Consider the following 23,405-nt stretch of genomic DNA (forward strand, 5'->3'; position numbering starts at 1 on the left):
CACAAGAGAAGAAAGGACCTACAAAAACAAACCCAAAACAATTAAGAATATCGTAATAGGAACATACCTATTGATAATTATCTTAAACGTAAATGGATTAAATGCTCCAACCAAGACACAGGCTTGCTGAATGGATACAAAAACAAGACCCATATATATGCTGTCTACAAGAGACCCACTTCAGGCCTAGGGACACACACAGACTGAAAATGAGGGGATGGAAAAAGATATTCCATGCAAATGGAAATCAAAAGAAAGGTGGAGTAGGTATACAAAGAAGAAAAACCGTATGATCATCTCAATAGATGCAGAGAAAGCTTTTGACAAAATTCGCACCCAATTATTATAAAAACTCTCCACAAAGTAGGCATAGAGCGAACCTACCTCAACATAATAAAGGCCACATACGACAAACCCACACAAACATCATTCTCAAGGGTAAAAAACTGAAGGATTCCCTCTAAGATCAGGAACGAGAGAAGGATGTCCACTCTCACCACTATTATTCAACATAGTTTTGGAAGTCCTAGCCCTGTCAATCAGAGAAGAAAAAGAAATAAAAGGAATACAAATTGGAAAAGAAGTAAAACTGTCACTGTTTGCAGATGACATGATACTATACATAGAGAATCCTAAAGATGCCACCAGAAAACTACTAGAGCTAATCAATGAATTTTGTAAAGCTGCAGGATACAAAATTAATGCACAGAAATCTCTTACATTCCTATACACTAATGGTGAAAAATCTGAAAGAGAAATAAATGTTTCAGACATTACATGAAATTTCTAAAAATCTTATATGTTCCAGTATAATGTTATAAGTCATAATTCTAGTTATTACCTTAAAAAGTGTATCTCAGAAATAACTAAATTACCTTGTCATTTGCATTATTATGGACTTTCATCAAATCTTTAACCGTGGTCATTTTTATGTCTTGTCATTTACAGACAGTTCTGGGTGTACTCTGATGCTTCTGCAAAAATGTTCCTATAAAAGGGTTTCATCTCAAGGAATTCATGGAAAAGACTCTGACAAGTACAGGTTTCTGGTAACTGACTATGCTGCTGAACTGAATGAATAAGCATTTTTAGAACTCTAATGGAAAACTGATGAATTCATAAAAGTGCTAACAAAAGATCAAGATGAAAAAAAATTATTACATGGGACTGAGTGAACTGATGAGGATGATTATAATTTTTGTGAGTTTGTTTGAATAAAAAAAAATCCCACAAGGACTCAGAGGTAAAAAATATACAAATCAATTTTCACTGCAAAGTAAAGGAGCTGTTACAGTGGAGGATTCCTGGGCTGAATGTCAGTATTATGACATAGTATGAGTGTGTTTCGTGTTTGGTAATTCCAATCATTGTTGCTTTTGTTGTGATCATCCATTTACAATGCTTGGTGTCCGTTTATTTATCTCTTGTAAAAATAAAATACAGTGTGTGTGTGGGGGGGGAAAGGAAGCCGTCGACAAAACAAAAAGACAATCTACGGAATGGGAGAAAATATTTGCAAATGATGCAACATACAAGGAGTTAATATCCAAAATATACAAACAGCTCATTCAACTCAATATCAAAAAACAAACAACCCAATCAGAAAACGGGCAGAAGATCTAAATAGACATTTCTCCAAAGAAGACATACAGACGACCAATAGGCACATGAAAAGATGGCCAACATCATTAATGATTAGAGAAATGCAAATCAAAACCACAATGAGATATCACCTTACACCTGTTATAATAGCTATCATCAAAAAGTCCACAAATAGCAAATGTTGGAGAGGATGTGGAGAAAAGTGAACCCTAATACACTGTTGGGAATGTACATTTTTCAGCCACTATGGAAAACAGTATGGAGGTTCCTTAAAAAACTAAAAATATGGACTTCCCTGGTGGTCCAGTGGTGAAGACTCCGGGCTCCCAAGACAGGGGGCCTGGGTTCAATCCCTGGTCAGGGAATTAGATCCTACATGCTTCAGCTAAGATCCCTGGCACAGCCCAAATAAATAAATAAATATTTTTTAGAAACTAAAAACAGAGCAGCTATATGATCCAGCAATCCACTCCTGAGTATGTATCCAGAAAAGACGAAAATTCTAATTCAAAAAGACACATGCACTACGAACAGTGCTGTTCACAGCAGCACTATTTACAATAGCCAGGACATGGAAATAACCCAAATGTCCATCAACAGGTGAGCAGCTTAAGAAGATGGGGTATATATATACAATGGAATCTTACTCAGCCATAAAAAATAATGAAATATTGCCATTTGCAGCAACATGGATAGACCTAGAGAATATTATATTTAGTGAAGTAAGTCAAACAGAGAAATACTATATAATGACACTTATATGTGGAATCTAAAAAATAGTACCAATGAACTTATTTACAAAACAGAAACAGACGTACAGACATAGAAAAAACCCTACGGTTACCAAAGGAGTGAGGGAGGTGGGGAGGGACAAATTAGAAATATGGGATTAAAAAAAAAAAAAAGAAATATGGGATTAACATGTATAAAGTACTATACATAAAATAGATAAGCAACAAGGGTTTACTGTATAGCACAGGGAACTACATTTAGTATCTCATAAATACCTATAATGGAATATAATCAGAAAAAAAACTGAATCACTATGATGTACACTTGAAGCTAACACAATATTGGTAATCAACTATAATTCAATAAAAAATTATTGATCTAAATATTTTTAAAAGTTAAAAAAATTTTTTTAAGTTTAAAAAAATTGTTTACAGGTTGATTGAGTAGGCAACAAGAGATCATTCATGAGAACCCTATAAATCAATCTTGTAAGTCCTGTTTAAAAAAAAAAAATCCACAATAGCTTGTTTGAAATTTTGCTATTGATTTCCCAGACAAAAGAAATAAGTATTGAACTTGAGAGATATATTTCAACGTTTAAACTTTATTTATGGACTTGCTTTTTTATCTCAAAAAACAAACAACAGGGCTTCCCTGGTGGCGCCATGGTTAAGAATCTGCCTGCCAATGCAGGGGACATGGGTTCAAGCCCTGGCCCGGGAAGATCCCACATGCCACAGAGCACTTAAGCCTGCGCACCGCAACTACTGAGCCTGTGCTCTAGAGCCCGTGAGCCACAACTACTGAGCCTGCGTGCCACAACTACTGAAGCCCTTGTGCCTAGAGCCCGTGCTCTGCAACAAGAGAAGCCACCACAATGAGAAGCCCATGCACTGCAACAAAGAGCAGCCCCCACTCGCCGCAACTAGAGAAAGCCCATGTGCAGCAACAAAGACCCAATGCAGCCAAAACCAAATAAAACAAAAAACAAAATTCATCCAGGTAAGTGATCCAAGTCCCATGTGGTATGAAATACCTTTCTCATATGGAATAGATGGTTGAAGAAGGTTCTGCATCTCAACACAGCATGTGCAGATGAAGGGTGCCACAATGGCAGGGAGGCTGTGTACTGTGCTGGGGACTGAATCCCACTGCAAACTGTGAGGCCTCAGGCCAGACACACCTCTCAAATCATCAACCTGGTGGGTTGGTTTCAAAGCCTCATTTTCTTTCTTTTTGTAAGTTTTAGTTTCAGTTATTTTTAAAAATAGACTATTTTTTAAAAAACGGTTAAAGAAAACTGAGCAGATAGTACACAGTTCCCATACATCCATCTCACAGCATAGTTTCACCTTTGTTCACTTGCATGTGTGTTAGTATTATATAATGTTTGCAGGTTTCTCTGTAGGATAAATGCCTAGATGTGGGACTGCTACGTCAAAGGGTAAATGTATTTGTAGTTTCGTGGATAATGCCAAACTGCCTTTCAGAGGATTGTACCACTGTGAACTCCCACCAGCCATGTGTGAGAACTAGAGCCCCTTTCAGCTCTAGCAGTTTTTATTCTATCTTCTTCCCAGGACACAGGCCCAAAGGCTAACTTTGTGGGGAGCTTTTCTAAGATATGGGCTCCGAAACTGGCCACAGCCAGCTGTGCCACATGCAGGAGCGCTCACATTAGACAGAAACGGCTTTCAGGCAGAACTTCCAGGCTCAAATGACAAAATTTGAATAAGGTGTGAAGGTGAGTTAATAGTATCCTAGCAGGCTTCCCTGGTGGTGCAGTGGTTGAGAATCTGCCTGCTAATGCAGGGGACGCGGGTTCGAGCTCTGGTCTGGGAGGATCCCACATGCCGCGGAGCAGCTAGGCCCGTGAGCCACAAGTACTGAGCCTGCGCATCTGGAGCCTGTGCTCCGCAACAAGAGAGGCCGCAATAGTGAGAGGCCCGCGCACCGCGATGAAGAGTGGCCCCCACTTGCCACAACTAGAGAAAGCCCTCGCACAGAAACGAAGACCCAACACAGCAAAATTAAATTAATTAATAAACTCCTACCCCCAACATCTAAAACACAAAAAGGTTTAAAAAAAAATAGTATCCTAGCAGTGTTAATTTCCTGGTTATGTACGATGTTAACATTTGGGGAAGCTGAGTGAAGAGTATTTGGAAATTCTTTGAACTATTTCTGCAGCTTTTTCCTAAGTCTGAAATGATTTTAAAATTAAGAGTTTAAAACTTTAAAAGGTATTTTGAAAAAGAGGGAAAAAATGCGAGTGTGTGCCTCCTGGAACTGTCAAAATGTACAAATAAGCTGAGAATAGAAACAGTTGTGGAGTAAGCACAGCATTCATAAAAGTCAGGGATTGAATTAAGGGCGGTCCTTCTCATAAGGGATGGATGGAGCCCTTCACCAGGTTGGGGAGACAGGAATGCTCAGTTTGGCCCCTGACCTCACCACCTGATGAGCTGCTTATCCACCCTGTGCCCAGAGTCCTCTCTGAAAAGACATCCCTTGCACCACAGGGGGCTGCTGTGAGGCTCCAGTGAGATGCAGGAGATGAAAGTAAACTGAGAGCTGCAAAGGACCATACCTCTGGGAAGGGATTACCTGCAAAACCTGAGACAGGCCCCCGTGAAAAAGATCACAAACATTTGCCTGCTGGTCCTGCCTAATATGGGTTTCAGTGGAAGCAGCTGGAAGTCTGTTTACAGTAGTTGTTTTTTAAGCCCTTAAACGGTGGTCCTCCTCTGTTCAGTGGCCCCCACTCTGAGGTTCCATGCTCCTGAAGGTCCAGGCCCTCCAGTTACATGGCTGTGCACCTCCTCGGGGCGCTAGAGTCATCGTTTGCTTTCTTCCTGATGCTTTCTGCCAAAGACAAGAATCCTGTTGCCTCTTGTTGCCTGAGCACTGCCTCACAAGGCTAGTTTGATGTTTTAATGGCCTGCAAGAGTTTGTGTTAAATATTATTCTGCATCTTCTTCTAAGAACATGCTGGAAGAAGAACCAAGTCATCCCTAATTCCTCCCCTCTGAAATGACTGTTTTCACACCTTGTGTGTGGCAGCTAGGGGAGACCGACCACACAGGGGACTTTCCTCTTGCCCCTTGATAACGTGCTATCGACGCTTTTCCTTGTTGCCAAGTGACCGATGTACCTTCATTACTATGGATGGCTGCCTAGTACCCCATCCTGTGGTTGCCCTGTAATGCACCATGGCAATGGAGGTTACAGAGTTTAAGCCTTTTTCATCATGAACCAATTTTGTTTTTAATGAGGGATCATTTCTAGAACCTGTTACTCCGCTTGCCTGATGGTTCTACATGGTGCCCTGAATCGCAAATCCCAAAAAACGCTTTTGGGACTGACAGACTCAAATAGGTTGTGACGGCCTCAGAAATTTTATTTGACCAGATCTTACTGGTTCAACTCCTCTTAAGCCAGTTTTGGCCCATAGGTCTTAATGTTTGTGAAAAACAACCCTGCAGGCTGTTCCCACCTTATTCCAAACTGGAGAAAGAAAAAAAAAAAATCAATGTAGTATAGAGAGCTGGATAGGAAGAGATTGTAGCTTCAGTGGCCTTGGGGCTGTGAAGGTGATAGGGATCGTCTGGGTCACCCTCATGGCACAGATGGGGAGACTGGGGCCAGGAGGTACTGTGAGTTGCCCAAGTCTCCGTCTGGGTTCCAGGAGGAGGCAGGGCTAGGACCATCAACCTGAAAGGTTCAGGAGCCAGCGCCACAGCGCCGTGGTCTGAGCAGCCTTGGAGGGCCCTGCTGCATTCCAGCGGGGCCATGCAACTCTGACTCTACGCCCGGTGCTGCCCTGAGCAGCAGGTGGGCAGGGGAGACACTTACCAGCCAGGTCCCTCCTGCCAATGGCGACGAGGCCTTTGAATAGCACTCTGCTGGGCTTCTCACTGGCTGTGACCAGTGCCCGTGCTCCCGGTAGCTCTTGGTGCCTGAAGATCATGAGGGGAGAAAGAGAGAGAGAGAGAGAGAAGGCGCCAAGCCCGCCTGCCGTACCAGAGCCAGGCCTGAGCACACCCCTCACCACCGGAACATCAGACCCTCCTCTAAGCGCCAGCAGAACTCAGCCCAGATATGGGGAGGGCATGGGAGGAAGGGGAGGAGCAGCTTCAGATGGGATGGGGGTGGAGTTTCGTGTCAGAGACACCTGGATCTCCCCAGTGCCAGGCTTTCACAGAGAAGGCGCCAAGCCCGCCAGCCGTACCAGAGCCAGGCCTGAGCACACCCCTCACCACCGGAACATCAGACCCTCCTCTAAGCGCCAGCAGAACTCAGCCCAGATATGGGGAGGGCATGGGAGGAAGGGGAGGAGCAGCTTCAGATGGGATGGGGGTGGAGTTTCGTGTCAGAGACACCTGGATCTCCCCAGTGCCAGGCTTTCCCCTGAGCATCCACCATGTATCCTATTGGTGTCACTGGGAAGAGAGAAAGAACTGGCATTCACTGTGGTACCACGATGCACACACGACTGTACAGTTCATCTCTCTGGCGGCTCACAATAACCTGTGACTTGCAAGCTAGTGGCCCTGTTCTTTCCCCTGAACCAGTGATTCTCAGCCATAAGTGCTCATTGGAGACACCTGGGAGGCTTTAGCAAACACTGACACCTGGGTCCCGCTCCCCGTTCTGAGATTCCTAGTACTTGAGTCTGGGTGTGGCCTAGGCAACAGATCAGTGTTAAGCCTTCCCAGGTGATTACAATGTTTGGAAAATAAGTGCCCATGCTCTTCAGTGCTGGTGGTGGGGTTAACTTGTTATTCAACTGTGACCAGGTCAGCTCTCCCAGCTGGGGACAGATGGTCTGGCACAGCCATGGGGCCACAGCCATCAGGTCCAAGTCAGTCAGCCACTGCGTCCCTGATGTTCTGGTGTCCGTGGGCCCCCAGCAGGCACTTCCTCCTGGTGCTGCTCGTGATGTAGCAGTTTCATTTGACCCGTTTATTCACTACCCCTTGTCCCCAGCCCTGTAATTTACCAGTGCTCCTTTATCGTCTATGAAATCCACATCGGTAATAGAGTTCGCTTGTGGACTCCCCACTCTAGTCCACTACCTGATTTGCATATGTTTCTGTCAGGTATCTCTCTGTGTTAAATATTCTAGCTTTCTAACGTTGAGTCTGGTTGAGTTAGACCCTCTTCGCTTTTTTCCTCCAGAATATTCATTTATATATTCCCTGTTTCTTCTTTCAGACGAACTGTAGAATCCTTTAGTCAAGTTTCAAAAACCTCCTATTTTGATTTGATTAAAATTGGATCAAAGCTTTAATATGGGGGAAATCAATATCTACATGACACTTCTTTTAGCTGGAAATACAGAATGTCATTCTACTTACCCAAGTCTTCTTTTATAGTTCAAATAATTTGTATTGTCTTACTCATATGTCATTCATATTTCTTCTTAGAAACACACACTATTGTAAATGGAGTATATTTTTACATACATTTTAAATATATATTATATATATATTTTTAAAATATTTTAATATATTTAAAATATACATTTTTACATATATATATTTTTTTTACATATATATACCTCTATATATTTTGCCCACTTATGATGGTACAGAGGAATACTATGGTGTTCGTATATTTCATCATGTTTAGCCATTTCATTGAATTATTTTATTCTAAGAGTTTTTCCGTTGATTCTTCTGGACTTCCTGTGTGTGTGTGTGTATCTTATCTGAAATTAATAAATCTCTCTCTTCCTTTCCAGTATTTACACTCAATTTCTAATTTCTGTCTCATGCCTTAATACCAGGGCCCGAATTTCCAAATAGTTGTTAAATAATAGTGGCAACAGCAGCTCCTCTCCTTTTTACAGGGAGCACCTTTAGTTTCATGTGTGAATGATGGGTTTCAGCTCAAGCTGATTCGTGAAGAATGTGAAGTTCACAGGTCAATGTGGAGGGAGGGGCAGAGGGCCCAGTCTGTGTAAAGGCCTGGAGAGGGGAAGAGCACGTGATGTGTTGGAAGTGGCGTGTGGCTTGCTGAGGCTTTTCCCCCAGAAGCACAGAAAACTGAACACACCCCACGTGCCCCCACCCCTCTACCCTGTTGCTCTGGGGCACCAAGGCAAGGTGGTACCTGTCCACTGTTGCTCGATGGCGTGGACGTGGGCCTCGGTGAACTCCCAGCAATACGCCAGCCTCTTCCACTCGTGGGGCTGCAGGTACCTGGAGGCCAGTCACCACAGCACAGAGCGGAGCTGCTGTGTTTCCTGCCGATGGTCCTGCTTAAAGGTCAAGCTCTTCCCAGAGGGGTCACAGAGGTCCCTGCATGAGAGCTGGTCCTGTGGGGCAGATCCCAGAAGTGCAGCAGCTGTCTGGGGGAAATCCCTGCCAGGCTCTCCCTTGTGAGCCTGGACACAGAACTGGTGTCATCACAGGCCTGGAGCATAGTGTCCATTACTCTGGTTTCTGACTCTGTGCCTTGAGCTTTGAGTGTTGGAAACTGAGTTGCTGACACTGTTTCTTCATCCAGAATTCCTTTTCTCACCTCCCTGTCTCTCAATCCCATTGCCACAGTCAAAAGACCACCTGGGTGCCACCTCTTCCAGGAAGCCTTCCCATTTCTCTCTTTTCTTTGTGTTCTTATAGCACGAGTGTCAGTAGAATGACTCAGCAGCTGTGGCTAAAACCAGGCAAGCCAAGAATCAGGCACGAACTAAACTTGCCAAACGACAACAAGTAGAGAAGGTCTGCATTACAGAATTCTTTCTATGCAAAGCAGGTGATAAAATGAGAGGTTACCAAAAATTATGTAATAGCTTAAGTTAAACCCACAAAAGTATTACTCAGCCATAAAAAGAAACGAAATTGAGCTATTTGTAATGAGGTGGATGGACCTAGAGTCTGTCATACAGAGTGAAGTAAGTCAGAAAGAGAAAGACAAATACCGTATGCTAACACATATATATGGAATTTAAGAAAAAAAAATGTCATGAAGAAACTAGGGGTAAGACAGGAAGAAAGACACAGACCTACTAGAGAATGGACTTGAGGATATGGGGCGGGGGGAAGGGTAAGCTGTGACAAAGCGAGAGAGTGGCATGGACATATATACACTACCAAACGTAAGGTAGATAGCTAGTGGGAAGCAGCCGCATAGCACAGGGAGATCAGCTCGGTGCTTTGTGACCACCTAGAGGGGTGGGATAGGGAGGGTGTGAGGGAGGGAGGCGCAAGAGGGAAGAGAGATGGGAACATATGTATATGTATAACTGATTCACTTTGTTATAAAGCAGAAACTAGCACACCATTGTAAAGCAGTTGTACTCCAATAAAGATGCAAAAAAAAAAAAAGAACCTGCTGTATAAAAAATAAATAAAATTCAAAAAAAAAAGCCACAAAAGCCCCTCGAAAGGATGTGGATGCAGATTTCTAGTTGTTAAAAAGCTCAGGTGACCACTGCAAAGTAAAGCAGCTGTTACAGTGGAGGATTACTGGACAGAATGGCAATATTATGACATAGTATGAGTGTGTTTCGTGTTTGTTAATTGCAATCATTGTTGCTTTTGTTGTGGTCATCCATTTACAATGCTTGGTGTCAGTTTATTTATCTCTTGTAAAAATAAAATACAGTGTGTGTGTGTGTGAAAAAAAAAAAAGCTCAGGTGAGTTCTAGCATCTGCAGCTCTGAATCTTATATCCTGGTTAACTGTGTCTGGCCAGTCACCTGGGAGGTGACGACCTGGGAGCTTGGCTCTCTCCTTGGGTGGTAAAAACTGTTTCTTTCGAGCTGTGTTCTGAGCTGCATCTTACATTGGGATCATCTGGGAGCTTTAAGAACCACAGAAGCTTGGCCCTTATCCCTTAGATTCTGATTGAATTGGTCTAGGGGCAGGAAGGAGGGCTTTGTGATTCTAACTGCACCACTGCCTTAGTGTTGAAAACTTTTAAAGCCTGAGGTGGTTTAAAATTAAGCATAGAGATGAATCAGTTCATCAAACCGTTGGTATTAATATTTAGGAGTAATCTGTTGTATGTAAAGGGGTTGTAATATTTACGAGAATCCAGCACGTCAGTGAAAGAGAAAATCTTATGATTCCTATGGAAATTTATCAATTGATTGATTTTTGGACAGTGATTTTTTTGAGAAGTGTAAGAGAAATTTACTAAATTTGTAAACAATATCAGAATGTTTATGGTATTTGAGATTCACTTTATAGGTTTAATTTATTGCATTTAATGGGATAATTTAAGAATTTAGGAAGCATTTGAAGTGCTTAAAAAGAAAACCTATTATATTAAATTTATTCTTTCAGTTTAAAACCTTTAAGGTAGTTTAATTAAGCTTAAACATGGGACCAAACTTTAATCAAAAGGCTTCCTTGAAAGTGACTGTTAAAATTTACTAGTTGTATAAATGTAATAAGAAGATTGTAAAAATAAATTTAAAAGTTTGAGGAAAAGTAGGATTTAAATTTTGTAAACAATTTAGTATTAATTTCTAAAACTGAAATAAATGCAAAATTTTATTTTCTGTGTATAAAAGCAACCATTAAGGACAAGAAAAAATCTCTCAACCCACCCCCATTTGCTGACACTGGAGCTGTAAATGCAGGACCTTACAACTGCCACTCCTCTTTCCCAAATCCACAGCAGATATCACTAATCAATCCCAGCACACTTTCCTTCTGGGCTCAGAAAGTTGCCTGAGTAGAACACCCCAAGACACAATTCCAATCACCTGGAGCTGACAGTGAGCTGGAACCAATTTGCCATTTCTTTATTCATGCATGAATGCATTCATCCATGAACCAGGAGCTAGAGCAGGGTCTACTAGTATCTCCACACTGGCACGGACCTCAGTCAGCCTTATTTCAGTGTGGTTTGGGTGCTCACCCATCTCTGGATGCCCTCAAAGAACCCTAGTGTTAGGTAAGGCAGGTATTATCACTCGCTTGGAAACTGAGGGGTCCCTGAATTGGTCAGGGATGGGGTTCAAAGCCAACTCCACCTGAAGCCATGGCCACTCCCTTTCCAACACGGAGAGACCAAGCACAGGGTCTCAGTACCTTCTCCCATCTGTAGAAGCGATCGGCTTTTATGATCATGTCCACCAGGCTGACATGGTTGATGTGGGTGGCCACTGGCAAGGCAGTTTTTCCTTGCTGCGGGTAAGAAGGGAGAAGGGAAGCCAGAGCTCCTATAAGAGGGTGTAGGATGGCCTCTAGCACTGACTACAGACCCTCCTGCCCAAAGAAAGTGGTTTCCAGCAGTCTACACTGGAGAGCAGAAGGTTTTCTGGGAGTAACTCTGGGTGTGGAAAAGTCACAGGTAGAATAAGAAAATAATTCCAATAACCACCTCTTGTGTTCTTCTAGAATAGGAGGACTTAAAGCTTATAAAACTCAGCCTGCATAAGTCTTCAAGGTCACCTGTGAGATAGATGTTACCAGCCTCATGTCTCAGATGAAACCAGAACCCAGAGAAGGGGCTTGGGCTCCTGTGTCAAGTTTGCTGCCTCCCCTCAGGTTTCCAGCCCTTTGCTCCAGGCCTCTGGCACAGTGCTGGCCTCCACCACCTCCAGGGACCTGCGGGGAGATGGGAAGCTCCTCTTCAAGCTTGGCCAGCTGCCCTGGGCCCCAGCTTCCCTCCCAGGAAGCAGGAAGCCCTTCCCAGGTCCAGCCTCAGGGCCTGTTCCCTGCCCCCATCTCTTTCCCACACCATCCCAAGGGCTGGGCCACATGTGCAAGGGCCCTTCGCCTCATGAGCCTGTGACCTCTTCAGCCTCATACTAAGCCTTCAACTCTTCTCAAACTTCTGGCCACCTGAGGAGGTGGCCACCCCAGAAGCACCATGACCCAGGAAGCTTCCCCCAACCCTGTTTCACATGTACGGAGTTGTGGGGTGGTGACATGCTGTTCCTCTAGCTCTCTTCCCCTCTCCCCAGCAGATGACTCAAGGAGCTCAAAGTCTGATGGGGGCCATGAAACAGAAGACAAACATATCACAGGCAAGGACCAGGAGAGGGGTGGGCCAAGTGCTGAGGGACCTCAGAGGACGCAGGGGAAGGTGATGGAGGGGCAGGAAGGCTTCCTGGAGGAGGTTGCCTTTGAGCTGATATATAACAGATGGGAAGCCTTGAACATTCTGGGAGCAGGAGGCATTTGCATCAGGATCTCTGGCAAAGAGGGAGTCATGAAAGCTTGCAAGGGAGGCTGGTTGTGAGCAGAGGTACCTTATCTCTCAGGTTTAAGTTAACCCCAGCAATGAGGAGAATACCTACTATGTCCTGCCAGGCGTGCTCGGCGGCAAGGTGAGGGGTGTCTGCTGCCTCTGGAAAAGAAACCAAGAGGACAGAGAGCAGAAAAGCATGTAGAGATGGTCTGTGGCTCAAAGCCAGGACAGGACTAAGGTGGGTACACTCCCAACTGGGCCTTAACAGAGTTTCTCTAAGAAGTTATGTGGGGCTTCCCCGGTGGCGCACTGGTTAAGAATCCACCTGCCAATGTAGGAGACACAGGTTCGAGCCCTGGTCCGGGAAGATCCCACATGCTGCAGAGCAACTAAGCCCGTGTGCCACAACTACTGAGCCTGTGCTCTAGAGCCCATGAGCCGCAACTACTGAAGCCCAGGTGCCTAGAGCCCGTGCTCCCAACAAGAGAAGCCACCGCAATGAGAAGCCCGCACACCACAACGAAGAGTAGCCCCCGCTTGCCACAACCAGAGAAAAGCCCGCGTGCAGCAACGAAGACCCAACTCAGTCAAAAATTAAAAAAATAATAATAATAAAATAAATTTATATTAAAAAAAGAAGTTATGTGGGAGGGTAAACTGGATTTAATCATAAACATAATACTCAGCAAACTTAGTAAATAACAAAAAAGTAGAAAGAACAAAGAAAAAATACCACTCGCTATCCCACCTAAGTCAACCTCTGATAACGGTCTTAGTACATTTCTTCTAGTATTTTCTTTAATGCAGAATGTTTTTAGTTTTATGGTTTTACATATTTGAGTTCACCCTGTGTACACATTTTGCATCTGTATAACTTCCTGCATATTATAAACTCTATAAACACCATTTTTTATAACTCCATAAGAGCCTATCTACGCCTATACCATAATTTAACCGAGCACTTCTCTCATTAAGTATTTGGGGTCCTTTTTGAAATGAAAACTGATAGACTGCTACAACAGATATCTTGGTGCATGAGCTCTTAATATATTTCTTGAGGCTCAATTCTCAGACGTGCAAATACTGACCATTTCAAAGGTATATGTTATATTCTGTCAAATTGCTTTCCACCACTAGTGGTTGTGTGTGGCGGCCCTGAGGATTGTATGGTTGGGGGGTGGATTGTGGGGATGGGGATTTTAAAACGCTCCTGATTGATCACAACTTCAGGACTCAGAGGCCTCTTGTTATACGAAATTAACCCAGTCACCCCTGCCCTGGGAATTTTCCCTAAGGGAAAAAAAAAATCAATGAAAGGAAAAGGTTGCATGTAGCAAAATGTTTACCACAGTGTTCTATACATCATGACAGAAACTTGGAAATACTCAAATGTTCAAAATAGAGGAATGGTTGATAAAATAATGCTACCTTCAACAAATATTCAAACAACTTTTGACAAGCTGAAAGAGTGATTCCTCAATTCTGGGCCAGGCTAGTAGACCACAGTCAAGCCCTGCCAACCTGGGAGGGTGCCCAGAGGCTCCATGGGGCCCAGATGGTTTCTGCAGCCACTTACATTGTCAACGGCATCCAGGTCACTGCCAGTGTCGATGAGGAGCTGCACCAGGATGAGGAAGTTGTGCCTCACGGCGATGTGCACAGGAGAGGCGCCCTGCTGGGGGCGGTGGAGAGGCACAGATCAGTTGATGGGTCCCTCCCAGGACTGCCCAGCTGCAGGCTGGTGCTAGAAGATGGGAGTTGGGAGGAGTACAGTAAGTTCCCTACGTATGAACCTTCAAGTTGCGAACTTTCAAAGATGAGAGCGTGCGTGCGCGTGTCAGATCACATAAATTAATTCACATGTCTGGCGTACATTGTCACATGCGTGCATCCTCTACTAGTCATGCTTTTGTGTACTTTACTGTACAGTACTTTTGCTGTGCAACACGAGGAGCTTACTGATGAAGACCTGATGGAACTGGAGGCTCAGAGAAAGGACAAAGAGACACAAGAGGAAGAAGAAGTAACTGAAGAAACGAAGTAATTCATGACACAGGAAATGGCGAGGGGATTTTCTTCATTTGAGGAGGCACTGTCAGTTTTTTTTTTTTCACTTGACAACTTGTATCTTTTTTTTTTTTTTTTTTTTTTTTTGGGAGTGCCACCAGGGAAGCCCCACTGTTAGTTTTTGAGGCACAGGACCCGAACACAGAAAGGTACACGAAAGTTGCAGCAGCCGTTCCGAATGCAATCCAGTGCTGCTGTGTCATGTATGACGAGAAAAAAAGAGCTACTACCCAGACATCACTGAATCATTTTTTAAAGAGGGTAGATAGAATTGAATCCAGCAAGGAACCAGAACCTCTGCCGTCAAAGTCAGGCATGAGTGAAATTGCAGCTTGCCCTCTGTCTCTTATTGCTGACGATCCTTCAGCTCTACCATCTCCCACCTCCTCTCCCCCCTCCAGTCAGTGACTCTTCTTGCCTGTCCACTCAGTGCCAGCCCCTGGATGCCAGCTGTTGGACTGTACACTGCTGTACTTTTCAAGGTACTGGACTGTAAGATTTAAAATGTTTTCTTTATTTTGTGTGTTTGTTTTTTATGTATTATTTGTGTGAAAAGTATTATAAACATATTGTAGTATAGTACTATACAGCCAATTGTGTTAGCTGGGTATCCAAGCAAACGTTGTTGGACTTGTGAACAAATTGGACTTACGAGCATGCTCTCGGAATGGAACTGGTTCATGTGTAGGGCACTTACTGTATAGATAGTGCTTCTGAGTTTGGACCTTCTCACATCTCGGATGACATGAGTGGCCTGAGGAATTTACAGCCCACAGCCTGAATCCCTTGGGCCACAATTGATCCTCATGGTGGGCGGGAGCCTGAAATCCCAAGTTTGAGACCTTGCCATGCCAGGAACTCACTACGTGACTTGGGCAAGTCATCTTCATCTGGCAAGTGATGCTTGCTGAGGTCCCTTCTAGCAACAGCACCTTAAGATTCTCTGCTATCTCATTTACTCCACACATGAACCTAGCAAGTATATAGGAATGGTATTCTTATTCGTACTTTCACCTTACAAATGAGAACACTTAATAAGTTCATAAAACTTACATGACACACCCAAGGACACGTAACTAATAGAGACCCTGTGTTACTGGACTTTCTACCCCCGGCATCTAGGTAGGTGCTCAACAACTATTTATGTATGAAATGAATGAATGAGAGAGCCAGCCGGGACCAGAACAGAGGTCTCACCCAAACCCAACATTCACCCAAGGCCTCACTCAAGGCTGGAGGACTCCATCTCCAGTGGTTCCCTGTGAGCACTGACTACATGACAAAGTGGAGATACTGTCACAGCAAACTTCTGTCTAGGTGTATGGTGACACACATCTAGTAGAACAGTACAAAGCCAGAAAAATCAATGGGATAGATCTATACTTACTGTGGAAAAACACCCTCACATGTTGAGTACCAAAAGGTGACAGAACAGAACACACACACATACCACAAAAATGCCCATGACTGCCATTACTAGTTTAGGCCAGAAAAAAATAGTTTATGGATATTGGAAAAGAAGATTTAAACTATACGATTACTTGTAGGCAACGTGACTGTATATCTACACAGGTCAAAATAGTTATTATACCCTCACCAAAAAAAAAAAAACCCTCTAGCAAAATCAATGAAAAGTCATATAGAAGATAAAAATACCAAAGTCAGTAGCATTCCTGTATTGAATGCCCACAAGAAATGACATATTTTAAAAAGATAGTCTATTTGCAATGACGGTCAACATATATAAAGTACCTATGAAGAGTATAATTGAAAATGGCTATTACAAAGGCAAACAAAAACCATAGAACATCACTGAGGGATTCAAAAGAAGACATAAAGAAATGGCAAGACACGTTTGTAGTGAAAAAATAAAATAGTACAAAGATGACCATTTTCTCTTATATTATTTACAGGCTTAACGTAATCCCAAACCCAAATAGCAATAAATGACAAAAAGTATTCTGAAACACATCTAGAAAAAAATTTTAAAACCTAGGTAAAACTACCACAGAATTTCAGCAGTGTCCTCAGATCATTGCTAGATAACTGTGAAATCAAAATCAGGCCAAAAGAAGGTCTCCTGTGAGAGTGAACGGGCAGACACTGGAAACTGGCTCAAGTGCACAACGCGGATGAGCTAGGAAACTTATCAGAGCTCTAATGGTGGCTCTCCAGGAAGCAGCAGGCCACGGAGATAAAATAACCAAGGAGGCTGGATATGGCCTCCATCGTCCTGGAAATAGGTCTGTGGGAATGTGGTAGGAAAGGGGAGTGGAAAGAGAGCAAGTACTGCTTTTCATTGGTTTACTTTTTATTTATAGAAACCTAAAGAACCAGAAAGAACAAAGGTATCTGGTGAAAAGCCTTCTTCCCACCCTCAACACCCATCTGCTCTGTTCTCCCCACTCCAATGGTAACATCTTACAAAGCCACAGTACAATATCCCAACCAGAACACTGACATTGATAATACCCACCATCTTACTCAGATGTCCCCAGTTTCACTTGTAGTCATTTGTATACATGTGTGTTCTATGTAATTTTATCACACGTGTAGGTTCGTGTATCCCTTACATAGTCAAGATGCAGCACAGTTCCATCACCATAAGGGTCCCTTGTATAGTCCCTTTATAACCACACCCTCCTCCCTTCTCTGCCCCACGCCCCCATCCCTAGCCCCCACCACCACTAATCTGTTCTCCATTTCTATTTTGAGAAGTGAGGTCCTGGGAGACTCGGCAGTGTATCCCCTGCCTCCCCCCCTTCCATCCAGGCCCCACACGTACATGATCAGCCACGTTAGTGCTTCCTCCTGCATGGACGAGGGCCCAGGCCATGTCCTCAGAGCCACCGAGGGCTGCGTAGTGGAAGCAGCTCTGCTTTTTCTAGAGGGAAACAGGCATCAATGCAGCATCCTAAGGACCCCTCACAGCAGGGTTTACAAAGCACTTTGAGATTCATTATCCCATTCACAGCTCACAACCCCCATGGGACTATTATCCCCATTAAACCCTGAGGCAGGAGAAATCAATGACTTGCCCAGGCCTGGTGACTAGTAAAAGGAGTTCACTATGGTCTCAGGATTTTCCTCACCTCCAGTCACAGACTCCGGAACAAAGGCCAAAGCCTTCACAGTTCCTTAGCCAGTAAAGACACGTGGAGTATAGATGCTGAGGAGATGGTTTTCAAGGAGGGGGACCAATAAGATTTACCTGTACAGGGCAAATCCCACCCAGCATGTACTGTCCAGCTGGAGCTGGTCTAAGCACATCCACCGAGGAGCCTGGCAGGGCCAGAGGGAGGGCTTCCTCCTGGATGAGACTTCATCTCAGGCAGGACCCACTAGGTAACCAACTGTCCCAGATTGCCTGGGACTGAAGGTTCCCTGGATGCGAGACTTTCTGTTTTAAAATCAGGCAGTATGGGCAGACCAGGATGAGTTGGTCACCCTCCCAAAGTCGAGTCTGAGCAAGTTTACAGGGTGGGTGGGAATCCATCCACCTCCCTGTGGGAAATGCAACCACTTTGGGTTTGCCCCCTCCTCAGAGACCCTGCTGCACGACACTGCCAGAGGTGGGAGTGTCGGAATAGACGGTGGCCTCTGCCAGAAACCTCAAGTCAAGGCTGGAGCACGAGAGCCGGTGAGGTGGGCAGCTCCAAGCCACCAACGACCACCAGCTGGATCTAACCCCCTGAGTCTCTAAGCTCCTGTGCTGTTACTGCCGGGGAGGTGGCCATGGCATGACCTGTCTGTGCCCCCTCCCAGTGCCTAGTGCTGGGCACAGAGAAAGGGCCTTTCTGACTAAGGAGCAACACCTTGCTGATGGAAGTGAAACAGGAGTGAAGGGGGCAGGGCACAACCTTTAAAAGAATGACATATGGGCTTCCCTGGTGGTGCAGTGGTTGAGAGTCCGCCTGCCGATGCAGGGGACAAGGGTTCGTGCCCCGGTCCGGGAGGATCCCGCATGCCGCGGAGTGGCTGGGCCCGTGAGCCATGGCCGCTGAGCCTGCGCGTCCGGAGCCTGCGCTCCGCAACGGGAGAGGCCACAACAGTGAGAGGGCTGCGCACAGCAAAAAAAAAAAAAAAGAATGACATAGCCACAGTACACGATGAAAACTAATGAGAACCAACTAGGTCCAAGATGGCAGAAGATTCGACCTCCAGTAGACCTTGAGCCTCATTATATGCTCACCGTAATACCTTAGCACGCTAAATGACACACCCACCAGCGCCATGACAGTTCTGAGGCTAACCGTAAAAGGCCAAAAAGTGGGCAGTGGCCCAATTTCTGGAAATCCCCGCCCCTTCCTCAAAATAGTTGGAATAATCCTCCCACTCATTAGCCTATGAAATTACCCAGTCCATAAAAACTAACCACGCCATATTTCGAAGCCTCTTGCCTCTTGCCTTCCGAGATAGTCCACACTCTGTCTGTGGAGTGTGTTTCTCTCTAAATAAATCTGATTCTTACCTATCACTTCGTCTCCAAATTCTTTTGCAATGAAGAAAGAACCTTAAATTCACCAGCAACAGAAGGACACGGCTGGTGCCCCGGGACAGCTACTTTCCCCCTCTTGGCTGTAATGTCCCCCGCTATGTCCCTGGGGTAGTAGTCTCCACACCTTCCAGGGGAGCAAATTAAATGTTTTGTGGTTTATAAAGCATTATTCACATTTAAGGGAATTTACGATTTATATTATTATTATATTTACATTTGCCATTTTGCTATTTCTTTTCTTTTCTTTTCTTTTCTTTTTCCGGCGCCTCCACCCAGCTTGTCAATCTTAGTTCCCTGACTCGGCAGTGAAAGTGCAAAGTCCTAACCACTGAACCACCAGGGAATTCCCTTTGCTATTTTTTTTCTGAATGTCTCTTGCTTTTTCTTGTTCTGTTTCCCCTTGACTACCTTCTTTTGTGTTAAATATTTTTAGCATATCATTTTCATTCCTCTGTTTTTAAACTATTTTTGCTATTATTTATATTATTCACTATTAATATTATTTTTGCTACATTATTGAAATTTAGAACAAAAAGAGAATTCCAGACTCTGCAGCTGTTCAACCAGCCAAGAAAGAGTATTTGTCACTGATCTAAAAATAAAAAGCAAAACAAAACAAAAACACCAACTTCCTACCTAAAGAAAGGCCACAACCCCCTTTTCAAGGACACAGAGAATTTCTAATGGCCAACTCACAGAGTGCAATGGTAAGGGAGAAAGAGGCCAGAGTCACACCCAGGCTCCGGCTCTAATTGCGGTGTGGGCCTCATGTTGCGGACACCCCACCCCTACCCCCGATGGGCAAGGCAAACGTTTCAGGCCATGAACTCTGGAGTCAGGGGAATAGGCTTTTCAGACTCAGCTTTGCTTCTTACCAACTTGTGACCTGGGAAAGTCACTGAACCTCTCTCATCTGTAAAATGGGGGGAATTTTTCTGAGGTAATAGTTATGAAAGGGCTTTGTGAACTGTCACATGCACAGCAATAAGACACTAACGGGTACTGAGCTCCTATTATGTCCCAGGCAATATGCTAGGTATTTAGCCTTCATAGCAATATAAAATAGTATATATCACCTCCAATTTATAGTTGAGAAACGAGGCTCAGAGAGATTAAGTAACTTGCCCAAAGTCACAGAGCTCAACAGCTGAGCTTGTTCCCTCACAGCCTTGTTCACACAATGTTCAGGAATCATCGTGGCTCCTACAGTTGACACAGTCACGTCTCTGCAGGCAGCCGAGGGCACACACCAGTCGTGAGGAGGCCCGGCTACCTGGGTGAGGGCGTTCGCGCTACTCCCGGCCCCGAGGAAGAGTTGCAAACAGTCGGGATGGATCCCTTCAGCAGCTGCGTGCAGGGCAGTCACACCTTCCTGAAACACAGGGGAGCGGTGTGAGGATGGCAGGAGGCTGAGGCCAGAGCCCGAGACCGGAGGACACCCCTTCTGCCAGGGCTCCAGGGCTCTTTGAGCTCTCCCCTCCCTGCTACTGCAGACATGACCTGGTGATCTGTGGTTCCCTGAGCCCCGCCCCTGATTCTCACCTTGAGGGGCATATGGTGCATTCACTCCCTCCGCCACAGCTCTGCTCGTGTTCTCCTTGCCCTCCAAGCTGCCTCATCCCTGCTCTGTCTATTCCCTCCTACTCCATCCTGGCCACAGTGACCTCTCCCTTCTTTGAACGCACACTGTGCGTATGACTGCTCCGTGATCCCTCAGGCCCGGTGCCCCACCGAGCCTGGAGTTTTGTGCTGCTGCTCATCTTTTCCCCGTGGGCTGTTTGAGAACACGTCCTCGCTCCTGGCTTCAGAGCCCCTACCAGGGGAAATCAGGCTGCACCACAGGCTGCGGGCTCCTGGAAGGCAGGGGGCAAGCCAGTGTCACACATCTCTGCATCCTCCAGGTGGTGACTCACCACATTCCTCTCCTCCAGGTCCAGCCTGACGTCCATGAGTCGCTGCAGCACTGCCAGGTGGCCCCAGCGGGCAGCCGGGTGAAGGGCTGTGTTCCCCTCCTGCAGGGAGAAGGGCTCCTGAGGGGTCAGTGGAATCATAGACCCTTGCAGGCCCTGGGGACCCGCTGGAGCTGAGATCCAGAGAGGGGAGACATGTCCAGGGTTATAGAGCAAGTTGGTGACGAGCTGCAGCCCTGCACGCTGGGCCAATGCCACCCTGCTCTGAGAACTGTGCCAAAAACTACCAAAAAACCAGGGGCACTTTCAAGGGCCAAGTTCTGGTCTCTTTTCGTACACTTTAAGACGGACATATTACTTTAAAAAAAATTTTTTTTAAATCCCTATTTTTCCATGCTCCAGTCTAAAGCCAGTCCCAACTCGGTGACCCTGGATGCATCCCCTCTCTCTGCTCAGGCCACAGCCCCAGAGACTCTCCTTGTGCTCAGGCTGTGCCCAGCAGCCACACGGCCCAATCGCTCGCCTCCTGCGCCTTTGCCCAAGATGTCAGCTTCTCATTGAATAGTGCAGCCCACCGTGACCACAATACTGAAAACCACAACTCCCACCTCCTGTTCCCCTTACCCTGCTCTGCTTTTCCTGTCCCCCCATAGCACTGACCACCTAACACCCTCTACAATCCACTTGTATACTATGCTTGTTGTTTATTGGCTGGAAATAAGCATCACAAGGGCAAGGATTTTTGTCCATTTTGTTCTCTGAAATTTCCCCAAGTGCCTAGAATAGGGCCTGGGCATGTGACAGACACTCAGTAGATATTTGTTCAATGATAATACATAATGTGATGGAGAGCTTGACCTGTGTCTCCTGGAACTCGAGAACCAGAGGATCGGGAGCAGCCTCACCCTTGAGAAGTCTAAAGGTGACAGTGACAGAGCCAAGAGAGGGGGCTCCACTGGGCGGGCAAAGGGCACAGTGTTCTTTGTGTTGGAAGTGGTCCCACAGAGGGCAGCCTATTTGGGATCGTCTTTAAAGGGAACTTGCTGCAGGAGGATAAGGGGCCCCAGGGAAGAAGTGGCAGCTGGACGTGGCCAGCCCGAGAAAAGGTATGTCCCTACAGAGGAACCACAGATGGGGGACCAGGACAAGGACCCTGGAGGGACCCACAAAAGCACCCACAAGGGAGGACCCAGCTTCAGCCATGTATCATGCCCAGAAGGCCATGGGGACGATCGAGCTGAACCAGTGCTTTCCTCTGCCCTGGCCTGTCTCAGTACCTTCCCCAGAAGACGTTCAGTTTAGGCACAGATATCTATAAAGGGCCCAATGAGGATGTGAACACATACAGAAGCCAAAGCAGTACTTAAAGTAGTTAAAAACATACCCTGCCCCCATGATAGATAAACACACACACATAAACAGCTATAACTATCTTACAGGGTCAAGGAGGAAGCATCTACATTTCCTTTATGATCATCATTATATTATATTAATAAATACAATTAAGTTTTAAAAATCCCCTCAACAGCTTTTTTCGGCTCTTCTCCCACCCGCTCCGTGGTCGGCTCGCCACAGCAGGCAAGGGTCAGGCTGTGGGCGGTGTAGCCACAGCCTGAAGTCTCTGTGTTCAAAGAGACCGGAAGGAAGTGTGTGAACATTGGGGTTTGGCACGTGCCCCCAGTTAGCAGAGCTGTGGAAACAGGGCAGGGCTTCCCTCTTCCTTCTGGATTATAAATATCTACTTCCTACCCTTTGAAGCTGCAGATGGCACGGACCCCCTGCCAGGGTCCTCACACTCTGCCCAGGCAGGACAGGGGGCTGGGTGGAAGGAGGCCTTGGCCTTGGACCTGGCCTCTCCCCTCCACCCGTGGGGACATCCAGCCTCTCCACCTCTGTGGGGCCCTGTCAGCCTCTCCTTGACATTTCCGAAGGAATTAATCACTCTCTCCGGGCTCTCAATGCCTCCCTACCATAGCACCTGCAGTGTGAGGTATGTTGTCATCTGTTCTGACAGGTCTGTCCCCCTACACGGGCTGGCGGGTCCTAGCACGAGTCAGGCCTTCAGTGGCCCAAAGCCTTGAAAAGCGTACTGTGCCCTCTCCCCAGATGAAATTCAAAATGAAAACATTCCTCATTGGAAAATACAACACTTAACAGGGACATGTAATTTTAAAAGCTTCTTCCTAGCATTTCTGGTTGCAAGATTCTGGGTGAGTTCACCAAAGCTGAACTTTTCTTGCTTTCTAGTTTGGTGCTTCTGCTCTCTTGGGGCCCTGAGTACATCTTTTTTTTTTTTTTTTTGCCTCCTGGGTAGATGTGTCCTGGCAAGGGTCATGCTTTACCCCTGTCCGTACTCCCAGTTCCTGGCTCAGGGCCTGGCACAGAGCACAACCTGCTCCGCCCGTGTTTCTGAAATGAAGGAAATCAGCCTGATCTGAATC

General features: G+C 45.6%; 1 protein-coding gene across 1 annotated transcript in view; it reads right to left on the minus strand.

The window, feature by feature from the left end:
- Positions 1 to 5,137: 5,137 nt before the first annotated feature.
- The window catches only part of ANKDD1A (ankyrin repeat and death domain containing 1A), a 36,809-nt gene continuing 18,541 nt past the window's right edge, over positions 5,138 to 23,405 (minus strand). Inside the window, 10 exon segments of the mRNA XM_024735302.1 lie at positions 5,138 to 5,199; positions 6,190 to 6,261; positions 6,264 to 6,293; positions 8,452 to 8,656; positions 11,385 to 11,480; positions 12,551 to 12,646; positions 14,066 to 14,164; positions 17,342 to 17,440; positions 20,328 to 20,426; positions 20,968 to 21,066. Of these exon segments, the coding sequence (XP_024591070.1) occupies positions 5,138 to 5,199; positions 6,190 to 6,261; positions 6,264 to 6,293; positions 8,452 to 8,656; positions 11,385 to 11,480; positions 12,551 to 12,646; positions 14,066 to 14,164; positions 17,342 to 17,440; positions 20,328 to 20,426; positions 20,968 to 21,066 (957 nt within the window).

Source organism: Neophocaena asiaeorientalis, unplaced genomic scaffold, assembly GCF_003031525.2.
Source record: "Neophocaena asiaeorientalis asiaeorientalis breed wild unplaced genomic scaffold, Neophocaena_asiaeorientalis_V1.1 scaffold264, whole genome shotgun sequence".
Lineage (NCBI taxonomy): Eukaryota > Metazoa > Chordata > Mammalia > Artiodactyla > Phocoenidae > Neophocaena > Neophocaena asiaeorientalis.